Source organism: Xyrauchen texanus, chromosome 33 (genome assembly GCF_025860055.1).
Source record: "Xyrauchen texanus isolate HMW12.3.18 chromosome 33, RBS_HiC_50CHRs, whole genome shotgun sequence".
NCBI classification, from domain to species: domain Eukaryota; kingdom Metazoa; phylum Chordata; class Actinopteri; order Cypriniformes; family Catostomidae; genus Xyrauchen; species Xyrauchen texanus.
This window is the reverse complement of record NC_068308.1, coordinates 3,791,557-3,806,665: the sequence shown is the minus strand read 5'-3', so window position 1 is coordinate 3,806,665 and position 15,109 is coordinate 3,791,557. Positions and strand designations below refer to the sequence as shown.

General features: G+C 40.5%; 1 protein-coding gene across 3 annotated transcripts in view; it reads left to right on the top strand.

Annotated features, from left to right (window-relative positions):
- LOC127626529 (mediator of RNA polymerase II transcription subunit 1-like) overlaps nucleotides 1-15,109 on the top strand; it is a 42,613-nt gene that overhangs the window by 14,983 nt on the left and 12,521 nt on the right. For 2 of the 3 annotated variants that reach the window (XM_052102392.1, XM_052102390.1), the window contains 7 exons: nucleotides 3,384-3,547; nucleotides 3,641-3,752; nucleotides 3,860-3,984; nucleotides 4,227-4,333; nucleotides 6,436-6,637; nucleotides 14,056-14,154; nucleotides 14,492-14,597. In XM_052102392.1, the coding sequence (XP_051958352.1) occupies nucleotides 3,384-3,547; nucleotides 3,641-3,752; nucleotides 3,860-3,984; nucleotides 4,227-4,333; nucleotides 6,436-6,637; nucleotides 14,056-14,154; nucleotides 14,492-14,597 (915 nt within the window). The remainder of the gene's footprint in view (nucleotides 1-3,383; nucleotides 3,548-3,640; nucleotides 3,753-3,859; nucleotides 3,985-4,226; nucleotides 4,334-6,435; nucleotides 6,638-14,055; nucleotides 14,155-14,491; nucleotides 14,598-15,109) is intronic. The other variant, XM_052102391.1, reaches the window with a different exon arrangement.

Below are 15,109 nucleotides of genomic sequence, written 5' to 3'. Positions count from 1 at the left end.
TCCATAATTGGCAGATTGTTATGTCACCATGAGACAAGGAGAGTAGAAAAATGTACAGAGTCACTAAAGAAACAAACAAACACGAGATCCAACTGAAGCAGTACAGCATTACAGGAACCAACTGACATGGTTAACACACAAAACAATCTGACATTTAATCCTAGAAAACATTCCCTGTCTTAGGTCAGTTAGGATCACTAATTTATGTTAAGAACGTGAAATGTCAGAATAATAGTTGAGAGAATGATTCATATAAACTTTTATTTGTTTCATCACATTGCCAGTGAGTCATAAGTGTACATACACTTTGTTAGTATTTGGTAGAATTGCCTTTAAATCATTTAACTTGGTCAAACGTTTTGGATAGCCTTCTACAAGCTTCGCACAATAAGTTGTTGTAATTTTGGCCCATTCCTCCAGACAGAACTGGTGTAACTGAGTCAGGATTGTAGGCCTCCTTGCTTGCACACACTTTTTCAGTTCTGCCCACAAAAAACCTTGGATTGAGGTCAGGGCTTTGTGATGGCCACTCCAATACCTTTAATTTCTTGTCCTTAAGCCATTTTGCCACAACTTTGGAGGTACGGTTGGGGTCATTGTCCATTTGGGAGAACCATTTGGGACCGAGCTTTAACTTTCTGGCTGATGTCTTGAGATGTTTCTTCAAAATATCCACATAAATTTCCTTCCTCATGATGCCATCTATTTTGTGAATTGCACCAGACCCTCCTGCAGCAAAGCACCCCCCACAACATGATGCTGCCACCCCCATGCTTACGGTTGGGATGGTGTTTTTTGGCTTGCAAGCTTCACCCTTTATCCTCCAAACATAATGATGGTCATTATGGCCAAACAGTAAAATGTTTGTTTCATTAGACCAGAGGACATTTCTCCAAATAATAAGATTGTTGTCCCCATGTGCACTAGCACACTGTAATCTGGCTTTTTTTTATGGCAGTTTTGGAGCAGTGGATTCTTCCTTGCTGAGCAGCCTCTTAGGTTATGTCGATATAGGACTTGTTTTACTGTGGATATAGATACTTGACCACCTGTTTCCTCCAGCCTCTTCACAAGGTCCTTTGTTGTTGTTCTGTGATTGATTTGCACTTTGTGCACCAAACTACATTCATCTCTAGGAGACAGAATGCGTCTCCTTCCTGAGTGGTATGATGGCTGCATGGTCCCATGGTGTTTATACTTGCGTACTATTGTTTGTACAGATGAACGTGGTACCTTCGGGTGTTTGGAAATTGCTCCCAAAGATGAACCAGACTTGTGGAGGTCCACAATTCTTTTTTCTGAGGTCTTGGTTGATTTATTTAGATTTTCCCATGATGTCAAGAAAAGAGCCACAGAGTTTGAAGATAGGCCTTAAAATACATCCATTCAGTACACCTCCTATCAGAAGCTAATTGTCTAAAGGCTTGACATCATTTTCTGGAAATTTCCAAGCTGCTTAAATTCACAGTTAACAGTGTATGTAAACATCTGACTCACTGGAATTGTGATATAGTCAATTAAAAGTGAAACAATCTGGCTGTAAACAATTGTTGGAAAAAGTATTCATGTAATGCACAAAGTAGATGTCTTAAACAACTTGCCAAAACTATAGATTGCTAAAATTAAATCTGTGGAGTGGTTAAAAATGAGTTGACTGCAAAAATTACTTCAACCTAAGTGTATGTAAACTTCTGACTTCAAATGTATATGTGCATTTTGTCTTAATGCAATGGCATAAGTATAAACAAGTGAAAAAATTCACATATAATACTGTACATAATATACTTATATTTTAAGATCTATTTTCTGAAAGCAAGTCTAATTATCTTAAATATTGCTTCTCAGTTAAATGTATCTTGTCTTAAGGATTTTTTGATATTTTTAACTGGAAAACAGACAAAAACAATCAATATCAATAGAAAACTTTGCAATTCATTGTTTCCTGAAATTCAGTGAAGGTCATTTAGCACTTTTTTTAATTTAACACTAGCACTTTTGGTGTGCACCACTTCAGACTCACACCTTCTCATACCTGTTTGTCTCCAAATGTGGCATCTAGGGAGCAGCATTCTTCAAATCTCTTGCAACGCCTAACCCTTTTCACATCATGATGCATTCAGTGCATCTGCAGTAGTCTTGCAAGTGTCATTCTGTGCATGTAAAATTTTGGTGGTAAATCCAAACAGACGAATATTTAAGTATTCTTCTACTTCTTGCCTAGTTACAGTGATAAACAGTTGCCACTTGTACTCACATTGATGATGTAATTTGACCATGGTTCGGACCAAAATAATATGATATAAACAGAAACCAGCGGGAGGGGGAAAGAAACAAACTCTAGTTCGGTCCAAGCAATCGAACCAAGTGTGAAAGCACACTTAGAGGTATTTTTAAAATATGCTTTCATCCTTTTTCTTTATTTTTAGTAAGCACATGTTTAATATAACCTCTTATCTCGAGGCACAAACTGAATAGTTGGTTAAGAGCTAATGCTTAATCGTTGCAATAATCACCCGAAGAGTTGAATAATTGTTCTAATAATCGTTAAATTAGTTGATTATCAAAATAATTGTTAGTTGCACCACTACTCCCCACACAGTATGCGTGATGCTAATTTCAACAGTCTGCTCGGACTGTTCACGTGCGAGCCAGATTTTCTCAACATGCGGACAGCCCTCGTCTCTACATATTGACCACGTTGACTGTAATAAATGACCATTTCTAAGCAGTCGTAGTGTACATGTGTCGAACGCGTTCGTGGTCATACTTTGAAAGGCAAAGCGGTCGAACGGGCACAGTGCGATCTGGAACGCACAAAAACGAAGTATACCCGAGCCTTAAGATACCCAAAAAAGCTGTCAAGACAAGCTTTTTGTGCTAGTGACCACATTAACATGCATTCAAGAAAGCAGTTTATTCCAGGGATTTTGCAGTAAGTGGAATTCTGAAACGTCATGTAAACAGGAATGCCGTTATACTTACGGGGATTAACGAAAGCACACCTAGGTTTCTTCCGGAGAATGTGGCTTAATCTGGCCATATAAAACACATAAACACATGGTCTTCCTCAGATTATTAGAAGTGTCAATGGGAAATTACTTTTGTGTTGAGTGGAGCTGCTTTCTGATGGATCCACTTGTATTCAGGAGTAAAGAGTACACCACTTAAACAGTGCATGTAAGCTGCCACTTACTGGTGTCCATGTAAACATAGTCAGTGACGACATAACAGTCCAATGTAAAAGTGCAGTATCAAGAGTACCTCAAAGGATTATGGTATTACCCTGGTTTTACCATGGTATTACCGTCTAATATCACTGCTCCATGGCACGACCACAGTACTATTTTGTAAGGTTCGAATTACTGAAGCACTTTCTGCTACAGGATAGCCACGAATGCCAACACTGTGGAAACGATACTTCACGGCAGCGTGGGTCTGCTGACAGCGAGGAGCGGCAGTCATCTAGTGTCTCTACAGTGTTACGTGTCTCCATATGACATCTTTGAGGAGGGAACAGGAACCCAACTCAACTTCACTGATGCCAATAGTGAGATCATATTTTACAAACAGATCAAGGGAAATTAATTTGATGAGTAAAATGCAACATTTGTACAACTATATGTCCTCTTGTGTTCTGCAGTTCCTCGTACTCTCGGTGTGAGTGTATCAGTGACTGTTGAAGGCACCTCATCAGTTTATAAGCTCCCCATTGCTCCGCTCATCACGGGATCCCATCCAGTCGATAACAAAGGGTGAGATTTACTGGAAATTAAAGGGGAAAATCACCCAAAAATGAATCAGGGGACAACTAGGGGAACATAAATGAAACATACTCATTTATTTATTTGATTTTTCCTAGGACTCCGTCGTTTTCTTCAGTAACAAATTCAAACTGTGTAGATTTACCAGCATGTTTTTTCTTGAAGATGAATCAGCCGATGCCTTTCTCTTTATCATTTATTCAAAGGATGGGTAGTACCACAGGTGAGAAAATATGCCTTTTACAGAACCCATTTACTGTTTGAAAATGAATATATAGATTGACAATGGTTTTTGAAAACAAGATAAGTTTAATAGATTTCAATCTAAATAAAAGTAGCTGTGATTATACTTCAATTAGATGGCCTAAAGTAGTTTACAAAAGTTAATAAAGTGATCATTGCTAAAACTACTGACAAATAAATGATATCTCCAAATAGTTCTATTTTGCAATTTGATCTTTTCAGGTATTCCTGTGTTCGAGACTGCTCCCACTTTGTCCCCACTGTATGACCTCATCATTAAGAGCCAACTGCATGAAGAGGGAGGGGCCCAATCAATGCGTTTCTATGCAGTAAGTAATGGATAACAAAAACCCTTTTGGTTTAGTCACTTTGGCTTCGTTCAGACTGCAAATAAATTATTATTATTTTTTTTCAAATCCAGTTTTTAGGACAGACTGTTTGCACTGCCATTCATGTCAAGTGATGAAATCAGATCCATTTGTTCAGAAAGTGTTGTCCTGAGGTATATAATTAAAGTTCCAAGAGGTCCAGTTCCTACATTTCCTCCCCAGCAAAGGTCCAGTCAGTCATGGACACTGTTTCGGTAGACAATATGACTTATACGGCAATGAAGTGATAAAAGAAATGGGCATTTTCTGGAATACTGTAAATTTCTAAGTTGGCAGCTTAAGTTAGTTTTAAAATAAAGAATTCCTAAATTCTCCAAATAGTACAGAACTGCTGCTTTGTCCAGTATATACCAAGGTCTTAACTATATGAGGACAAAGGGGGCCCAGAGACACAGCAGCCAATGTAGTGGCAGATGAGGGACCTTCTACCAAAATAAATGTATTATTCACTGTTGGAGCTGAATGAGCAGTCCATTATTTATGTTTAAGTGCTTTTAAAGATATTATTCGACACTATATTTTTACATTTAGATAATGGGGGAATTCCAATCGAAATTGATCATCCCTATGCCCTACTCACTAGTAAGGAAGTGAGCATGGCAATACAGTTTGAATGTACCCATCACTAAAAGCCTCGTGAAAGGGCCCTTTACTTTTGTTTGGAACGACACTTCAGGTTGCATCCCCTTCCCGAAGTACCCTTCAAGGGTGCAAAAATTACAATTGGAAAATGCCCAGAGGTTTTGTTGCTGAGGAAAGAGACAGCATCCCTTGGAAGAAAAACATTTGAAAATGTAAAAGTCTGAATGAGCCATTTTTATATTTTACTTAAAGGAATAGTTCAGCCAATAATGAAAATTCTCTCATCATTTACTCACCCTAATGCAATACCAGATGTTTGTGACTTTCTTTTTTCTGCTGAAAACAAAGATTTTTAGAAGACTATCTCAGCTCTGTAGGTCCATACAATGCAAGTGAATGGTGACCAAATCATATAAAGGCAGCATAAATGTAATCCATAAGACTAGTGGTTAAATGCATTTTTTTTTTCAGAATGATATGATAGGTGTTGGTGAGAAACAGATCGATATTTAAGTCATTTTTTAATAAAAATCTCCACATTGAGTTGTTCTTCTGTTTTTTTGGTGATTCACATTCTTCTTGCATATCGCCACCTACTGGGCAGGGGGGAGAAGTTATAGTAAAAAAGAACTTACATATTGATCTGTTTCTCAACCACACGTATCATATCGCTTCTGAAGACATGGACTTAACCACTGAAGTTGTATGGATTACTTTTATGCTGCTTTATGTGCCTTTTGGAGCTTCAAATATTTGGACCCTGTTGACTTGCATTGTATGGATTTACAGAGCAGAAACTCAGTGGGTAATCCTTATGACTCAGAGCACTGCTCCCCTCTGTTCTGGCATTCTTTTCTCTAAATCAATTCACTACCCTTTCTCTTAAGGGCATTGAGTGGCACTGCCAGTTCTGAATAGTGTTGGTAAGATGGTATTCGTTGAGGCTTTTGAAGTCAGTGGGAGAGGGAAAATGCTGGTTTTGTCTGGGTCAATTTCCACCCTCTTACCTGACACAAAATTACCCAAAAATGGCACTGTAGTTGAGCTTTTAAAAAAAGTGACTTCTTTTCAGGTAGCGAGTCAAACTTGCAGCTTTAAGTTTGGCAAAACTTGTAAGACAAAGCCATTGACTTCCCGTAACTCGCCCAACAATTTTGCATCAAGCGCTTATACGGCCGAAGGATGCATTCCAAAAAAATATATAATTTAAATCGGCTTCATCAATATAGAAATGTGTGTGTGTGCGTGAGTGTGTGTGTGTGTGTTTGTGAATCTTTTGATTCTGGTGAATATTAAATCCATATGATGTTAGGACATTAAAAAAAAAAACATCTTGCCATCATTAAAAACACTGTATATCATTTTAGTTTCTTACCATTTCCATCTGATTGATTATTTTGTGTAATATAATTTAAACTTTATGCAACCAATGATTCTCCAAATGGGTTGTCCTTTTTAAGTCTTTGCCAGGACAGCAGCATTGTTATTTCGTGAATGGTGATGCCCCAGTCCAGGAGGGAAGGTCTCTTCAAGGAGCTTTGGTTTCCAAGATTGCATTCAGACATCCTGCTCAGGTGCCCGCTCTCCTCGACATCATACGACACCAGGCTGCTTACAACACACTGATAGGCAGCTGCGTCAAAAAGACGTACATTAAGGAAGGTGAGAGTATCTTCTTTTTATCATAATAATTGTGGCCGTTAGAGTTACGTTTCTAGGTTTTATTTTTATTTAAGGTCATTTAAGTGATGTTACATTTGTACACTGACATGAAATTAAGTCTGAAGACATGAAATGGTGGCCGCCGATGTGATCACATGACCAGCTGAATGCTACTCACTTTGTAATGCGTGTGTGGGAAGCAGGAGAAGGCAGATGGGGGGTGCGGATCCAAACGCGGTTTATTTAACAAACAAATGATAATAATACAAAACACAGGAACAAAGGAAAAGCCCACGGTGGGAAAGCTAACTCAAATACAAAACGACACACAGGAGAACACAGGTTGGGTAAAACATCCACGAAGGGTAAAGTAGAAGACAGCAATAACAGGGTACCTCGGCAAAGAACATGACACGTAAACATTCAACATGAGAAACAACGATTGACAGAGACTGAACAAACACATGGGCTTAAGTACACAAACACAATAATGACTAAACGAGACACAGGTGAGAACAATGATGAGTGCAGGCAGTGAGGGAGGCCGGGAATTGTGGGAATAGTAGTTTAAGATAATAGACTAGTGAAACACAGGGAGGACAACGAGGAAAACGTGACATGGAATGTGAACAGTGATGAGTGAAACAGAAAACACGGATCGGACAACACGGGATCGTAACATAGCCCCCCCTCAAAAGGACCGGATTCCAGACGGTCTAAAGAAACCTAAAAACAACAAACACAAAATGTTCCAGGAGAGGGGGGCTAGAAGAGGGGGAGAAAAGACAGACCAAAAGGGGCACAAGGGACACAGAGACAGACCAAGGAGGTACAAGGGACACAGAGACAGACCAAGGAGGCACAAGGGGCAATTAGGGGAGGTGGAAGGCTCGGGAGGCTCTGGAGGTGGAGCCGTAGGAGGCTCGAGAGGCTCTGGGGGCGGAGCCGTAGGAGGCTCGAGGGGCTCGAGAGTCGGAGCCCTGGAAGGCTCAGGAGGCGGAGCCCTGGATGGCTCGGGAGGCTCGAGAGGCAGAGCCCTGGAGGGCTCGAGAGGCGGGTCCCTGGGTGGCTCGAGAGACTCGAGAGGCGGAGCCCTGGGAGGTTCGGGAGGCGGAGCCCTGAGAGGCTCGGGAGGCGGAGCCCTGGAAGGCTCGAGAGGTGGAGCCCTGGAAGACTCGAGAGGCTTGAGAGGTGGAGCCCTGGGAGGCTCGAGAGGCGGAGCCCTGGGAGGCTCGAGAGACTTGAGAGGCGGATCACTGGAAGGCTCGAGAGGCTTGAGAGGTGGAGCCCTGGAAGGCTCGAGAGGCTTGGGAGGCGGAGCCCTGGAAGGCTTGAGAGACTCAAGAGGCGGAGCCCTGGAAGGCTCGAGAGGCGGAGCCCTGGGAGGCTCGAGAGACTTGAGAGGCGGAGCCCTGGAAGACTCGAGGGACTTGAGAGGCGGAGCCCTGGGTGGCTCGGGAGGCGGAGCCCTAGAAGGCACGGGAGGCTCGAGAGGAGGTGCCCTGGGAGGCTCGAGAGACTGGAGAGTCTCCACGGTGGGAGGAGAGGTAGGGCCCTCCTCAGCAAAGCCCACAGTGAACGGCAAGCCGCTCACCCGTAAGGTCGCCTCCAGGAAGTCGCAGAGAGTCCAGCCGCGCGTCGCCGGTGGCAACCGCTCCTGCAGCGAACTATGCAATTTGCCCCTGAAGAAGACCACCAGGGATGAGTCCGGGAAGTCTGAGATATTCGCCAGGTTGAGGAAGTCGTGGATGTGGTCTTCCACTGGACGGTCCTCTTGCTTCAGGCTGAGCAGCTGGTAGTTCGCACGTTGAACCGCTGGATCCATAGTTTGGTCGATCGTTCTGTAATGCGTGTGTGGGAAGCAGGAGAAGGCAGACGGGGGGTGCGGATCCAAACGCGGTTTATTTAACAAACAAATGATAATAATACAAAACACAGGAACAAAGGAAAAGCCCACGATGGGAAAACTAACTCAAATACAAAACGACACACAGGAGAACACAGGTTGGGTAAAACATCCACGAAGGGTAAAGTAGAAGACAGCAATAACAGGGTACCTCGGCAAAGAACATGACACGTAAACATTCAACATGAGCAAACAACGATCGACAGAGACTGAATAAAACACAGGTGAGAACAATGATGAGTGCAGGCAGTGAGGGAGGCCGGGAATTGTGAGAATAGTAGTTTAAGACAATAGACTAGTGAAACACAGGGAGGACAACAAGGAAAACATGACATGGAATGTGAACAGTGATGAGTGAAACAGAAAACACGGGGCGGACAACACGGGATCGTAACACACTTCTTGGAATAAATTCTACGTGGTTGACAAAACCTGTGAATAGATTATTTCTAAAATGACATTAGTAATGAAAGCTAAAGATCTAAATCAGCCGAACTTCGTCTTAAATCTTTGATTGGCTGATTGAAGATTCAATGGCAATCTTTTTTACAGCATGCAGAGAATGACACATACACTGCTACTCTAATAAATGATCGCTTGCTCGGCCCTTGAAACATGACCGTGTGGCTTGTGGAGCATGAGTTGTTGGCAGTTCTAAGCATTCACTAATTTTAAATTTAAGCTGTAATTCAGATGAATATGCCAGTTTGTTTAAACATTTTTTAAGAATTGTACACGTGTATGAATATTAAGGTGACCATTCAAGGGTCATTACGGTAGTAATTCTGACTGGCTGCACAGTTAAGAGCACAGAGAGGATAAAGAGACCACAAATGGGTATGAAAGCTAAGTAAACAACTAATAAACATGCAAATACAAACCTGAGTATAGTACATGATGTAACATCGTGAGTCATGACAATCAGACATTGTGTGGAGCAATAGAGACTGTTTGAGTGATCATGAGCTCTTACAGCTTCTCTCGCTTCCACATGCAGTGCACTCGGTGTTAATCAAACAAGAACGCTCTCCAGGAGCTCTCAATATCATCATCAGTCACTCCATTAGTCGCTATTCTGTGAGGATCCCAATTGAAATCAGATTAACATTGGTCACAATACCACTAATCACAGCAATAACATTTGAACCATAACGGCACCGCGTCATCACGCATATGCTTAATAATTAGTGATTTGTGTTACAACAAAACACCAAAGACAGTAAAACAAATCATAAATATTTATATTTATGAATATTTCTTACTGGAGCAGGAGCTTGTAATGGATATATTTTTCTTATTTTTGAACGTATCTCTGCTGTGTGTGATGCTCTCATGGTTTTTACTGCTTACTAGTATGTGACAATGACCTTTTGATATTGACAACTAGGGCTGAAATGATTAGTTGACATTATCGTCAACGTTGACAATAAACAATACATTTTTGTTGTGGAATAGTCGTCTGATTTCATTTAACACAACATGAGATCTTTTGAAATGCTAATGATGATGCGGGAGAGCAGCACCTCAGCACTTGATTGAGGAGAGGAAGAAAGAACAGCTCACAGTCCAGACGCACTCCAAACTTTCCAAACAGATTAAGGTGATGTAGATCGCAGAGTATTATAATAGACAAATGCATAATAAGTAAACACAGAAGCAGTATCGTCGTGAAATACAGCGGAGCCGGACCTGGTGTTCCGCTTGAGCAAAACTTGCCTGTCATAGCGTCTAAAAAGGAAACACTGCGCAGTTATATTCTGTATTTAATGCATTCTTTATTAAAGTGCAAATAATAAGTAAGCGGGCTGGATAAAGAAGCACAAACTCCGAAACTGGCATTTGTCTCTGCGGTCAGAGCCACTTATATGTGTCGCGTGAAAAACAGCGCAAGAGAGTTTCAAACTTCTCCCTGCTGATACACTGTCCTGCGCGGAGACGCTCATCACTGGCGCACACTTGCTGCAGCTAGATTTAGTTTATAGTGATTGCGACATAGTGAATTATAATATGAGTGTCACAGTGTGTATCTTATGAGGAAGAAAATCGGCGGTACGCAGCTCTATAAAGAAGAAAGCGTTTGTTTTTTGTGAGTTAAAGATGGATCAAAATCAAGTGAACAAAAAGGTAAGAGGGGTGTAGTCTTAGCCCATTTTACAATGCAAAAAAGAAATTTTTTTGTTTGTCTTTTTTTTTGTTTGTTATCTCCATAAAATCAAATGGCAACCTGCTAGCAACTATAAATACAGACTGAAAAATCAAAGTGCTTCATCAGTAATGTAACAGTGAAAACTTCCACAGACTTGCATGTATTTTGCTACATAGATAAAGTTTTAAATGGTTAATTATTTATTTGTTTCTTCAATGAAAACTATATTACTGAGGAGATACTTCTTCAAATATAAATAGTTTCAGATTCTCAAACTTCCAAACCCAAACACTGCCATAAAGTTTTAATCACATAATGTGTTAATTAAAAGAATATTCCGGCTTCAAAACAAGTTAAGGTCAATCGACAGCATTTGTGGCATAATGTTGATTAAGACAAAAATTATTTCGACTTGTCCTTCCCAGAGTTCTACATTGCAAGAAAATGCGAGTGGAAATAACTACGTGCGAATGTGGAAAATTATTTGGCCGCACTGATGCAAGTGACAACTGATATAACACACAAACTTATGAACTTATACTGTAGCCTACCGTCAGAATAAAAACATCCTATTGCATCTAACCTCATATGCAATGTACTCATATGAAATGTGGCGTGTACGTTTTTTATTTATTAAGCGCCATTTCTCACTTTCACGTGGCTGCTCTCTCTCTCTCTCTCTCTCGCTCATGGGCAGAGACACATAGTCAGATTTACCATGTAAAGATGGGTTAAGCGTAGTTTCTTGCTTAGATTTTTTTAGTCATGAATTATGACCTAAATCATAATGTCTTAAAAAATGGGGCACATTTTTGGAGGGAGTAAAGGCAGAAATGTTAGGGTTAGGGTTAAGGTCAAAAGGTCATTGTCACATACTAGTAAGCAGTAAAAACCATGAGAGCACCGCACACAGCAGAGATATGTTCAAAAATAAGAAAAGTATATCCATTAAAAGCTCCTGCTCCAGTGAGAAATCATAAATATCTATGATTTGTTTTACCATCTTTGGTATTTTGCTGTAACACAAATTGCTAATTATTAAGCAAATGTGTGATGACGTGGTGCCCTTATGGTTAAAATATACACTCACCTAAAGGATTATTAGGAACACCATACTAATACTCTGTTTGACCCCCCTTTCGCCTTCAGAACTGCCTTAATTCTACGTGGCATTGATTCAACAAGGTGCTGAAAGCATTCTTTAGAAATGTTGGCCCATATTGATAGGATAGCATCTTGCAGTTGATGGAGATTTGTGGGATGCACATCCAGGGCACGAAGCTCCCGTTCCACCACATCCCAAAGATGCTCTATTGGGTTGAGATCTGGTGACTGTGGGGGCCATTTTAGTACAGTGAACTCATTGTCATGTTCAAGAAACCAATTTGAAATGATTCGAGCTTTGTGACATGGTGCATTATCCTGCTGGAAGTAGCCATCAGAGGATGGGTACATGGTGGCCATAAAGAGATGGACATGGTCAGAAACAATGCTCAGGTAGGCCGTGGCATTTAAACGATGCCCAATTGGTACTAAGGGGCCTAAAGTCTGCCAAGAAAACATCCCCCACACCATTACACCACCACCAGCAGCCTGCACAGTGGTAACAAGGCATGATGGATCCATGTTCTCATTCTGTTTACGCCAAATTCTGACTCTACCATCTAAATGTCTCAACAGAAATCGAGACTCATCAGACCAGGCAACATTTTTCCAGTCTTCAACTGTCCAATTTTGGTGAGCTTTTGCAAATTGTAGCCTCTTTTTCCTATTTGTAGTGGAGATGAGTGGTACCCGGTGGGGTCTTCTGCTGTTGTAGCCCATCCGCCTCAAGGTTGTGCGTGTTGTGGCTTCACAATTGCTTTGCTGCATACCTCGGTTGTAACGAGTGGTTATTTCAGTCAAAGTTGCTCTTCTATCAGCTTGAATCAGTCGGCCCATTCTCCTCTGACCTCTAGCATCAACAAGGCATTTTCAGCCCACAGGACTGCCGCGATACTGGATGTTTTTCCCTTTTCACACCATTCTTTGTAAACCCTAGAAATGGTTGTGCGTGAAAATCCCAGTAACTGAGCAGATTGTGAAATACTCAGACCGGCCCGTCTGGCACCAACAACCATGCCACGCTCAAAATTGCTTAAATCACCTTTCTTTCCCATTCTGACATTCAGTTTGGAGTTCAGGAGATTGTCTTGACCAGGATCACACCCCTAAATGCATTGAAGCAACTGCCATGTGATTGGTTGATTAGATAATTGCATTAATGAGAAATTGAACAGGTGTTCCTAATAATCCTTTAGGTGAGTGTGAATTGCTGTGATTAGTGGTAATGTGACCAAAATTAATCTGATTTCAATTGGGATCCTCACAGAATAGCGTTGAGAGTATTTAGTTAAATGTTATTGTTTAATTGCATAATTTGTACTATTTACAGGTATTTACATTGATTTGTTGCACATGTGCTAAAAACCGGTACTGTCTCTTTAAGGAAACCTGGCATTTCTGTAACCAGCATCTTTATATTAGCGCATGTTAACGAGAGACACTTTAATGGCTTTATCCCATATGTGCTATGCCTGATTAGAATTAAATGTTTATTTTTTGTTGTTTTTGATCAACAACTGAATGTAAAGAACAGAAAGGGTATTAAAAGAGATATTATTCAATGTCAAATGGGTCGTGTGGATCTTGTCTTTGGACACACATTATACGGAACAACTTTTACTCTCAGCACGCAGTGAAAGGATTATGCTGCTGAACACTCCACCACTATACTACTCAATTACTAGTGAGTGAAATGTAAACATTTACCAGCCAGTTGCCAAATATATACATTTTTAGTCACATAGCGTAAGGTTTGTTTGCAAATGTGAGTGATTTTCTCTCATTGTAATGAAGGGTTGCACATAGAGTAAAAGATCGATCATGGGATTTAGGAATCAATATCGAAATTGTTCAAATGAAGATTGCAATGCATTGGGAAATCAATATTTTTCCACCCCTAGTTAACATGCATATTGTTTATGTCTTTTTGCTGTACGATGAAACAATGTGTATTGTAATGTTTACAGATTGGCCCCAATCACTTCCTTTGTAAGTGCCTCACTGGAACCAGGAATTTTCCTTTGTTTTAAGTAAAAAATGAGAAACGAGTGAAATTATTTTTTGTGGTAATCAACATTATGCCACAAATGCTGCTGATTGAGATTAACTTGTATTGAACCTGAATATTCCTTTAAAACTCAAGTTGATGGAACTGAGCTTTTTTGGTTTTGAGCTAAATCTACATGAAAAGATCTTGTTATTTACAGATGTACAAATGAATGGTGTACCGAGAGACATTATGAAATAATTTCCTGTTTGCAGCAGATACCCCTGGACTTCTGCAGTTTGAGGTGTGCCCGCTAACAGACTCCAGCTTTAGTGTGTCCTTCCAGCATCCTGTCAATGAATCACTTGTCTGTGGTAAGAAACAGTTTACCCCTCTCCCACTATCTTTCAAGAAAACAAAATCATATAATGTGGATTGGAGTGGTGGTGGTGGTGGTGGTGGTGGTGGAGTGGGCTAAAGCACATAATTGTTAAACTGTTAATCAGAAGGTCGCTGGTTCAATCCCCACAGCCACCACCATTGTGTCCTTGAGCAAGGCACTTAACTCCACTTTGCTCCAGTGGGATTGTCCCTGTAATAAGTGTACTGTAAGTCACTTTGGATAAAAGTGTCTGCCAAATGCATAAATATAAATATAATGTCTGTTACAATAGTTTTGTATCTGATCTCAAAATCTCTTGTTACTCTCAGTGGTGATGGAGGTGATTGACTCAAGGCAGGTTGCCTGTAAGCTGTATAAGGGTTTGTCTGATGCTCTGATCTGTACTGATGACTTCATTACCAAAGTAGTCCAGAGGTAGGTGTAACAATATATACAATGTTAACAGATGGCATTGAACCTATGCTTCAAGAAAAAAAAAATTACTGTACAGCTCATCTTCAAAATGTAGAAGTTTATTTACAGACAGAAAAGTTGGTAAATAAACAAATCTGAATTTTGAAAATGAGCGGTGCGGGCGATATGATGATTTTTATTTTATATACTGTATGAGCCATGACCTGCACCACAAAATTATCCACACAATATACAGTATTCTTCTGCAAACATACAGATTTGTACAGATATGGAAACATAAAAATGCAAGTCAATATAGCCTTCTTCAATTGGCTACAAGTTCATCAGATTGTATGTCCTGGTGATACACATGGGGAAGAATCTCTTGGCAAGCCTGAGCCATCTCTGACAGCCATGTTCACATAATATTACACTACAAAGATTGCCTCTTGTGAATAGATGGTAGTGAAACTGATACAGTAAAGCAACTCAGACTATTCTGTACAAGTGGCGCCCTGTGGTATACGTGCGTA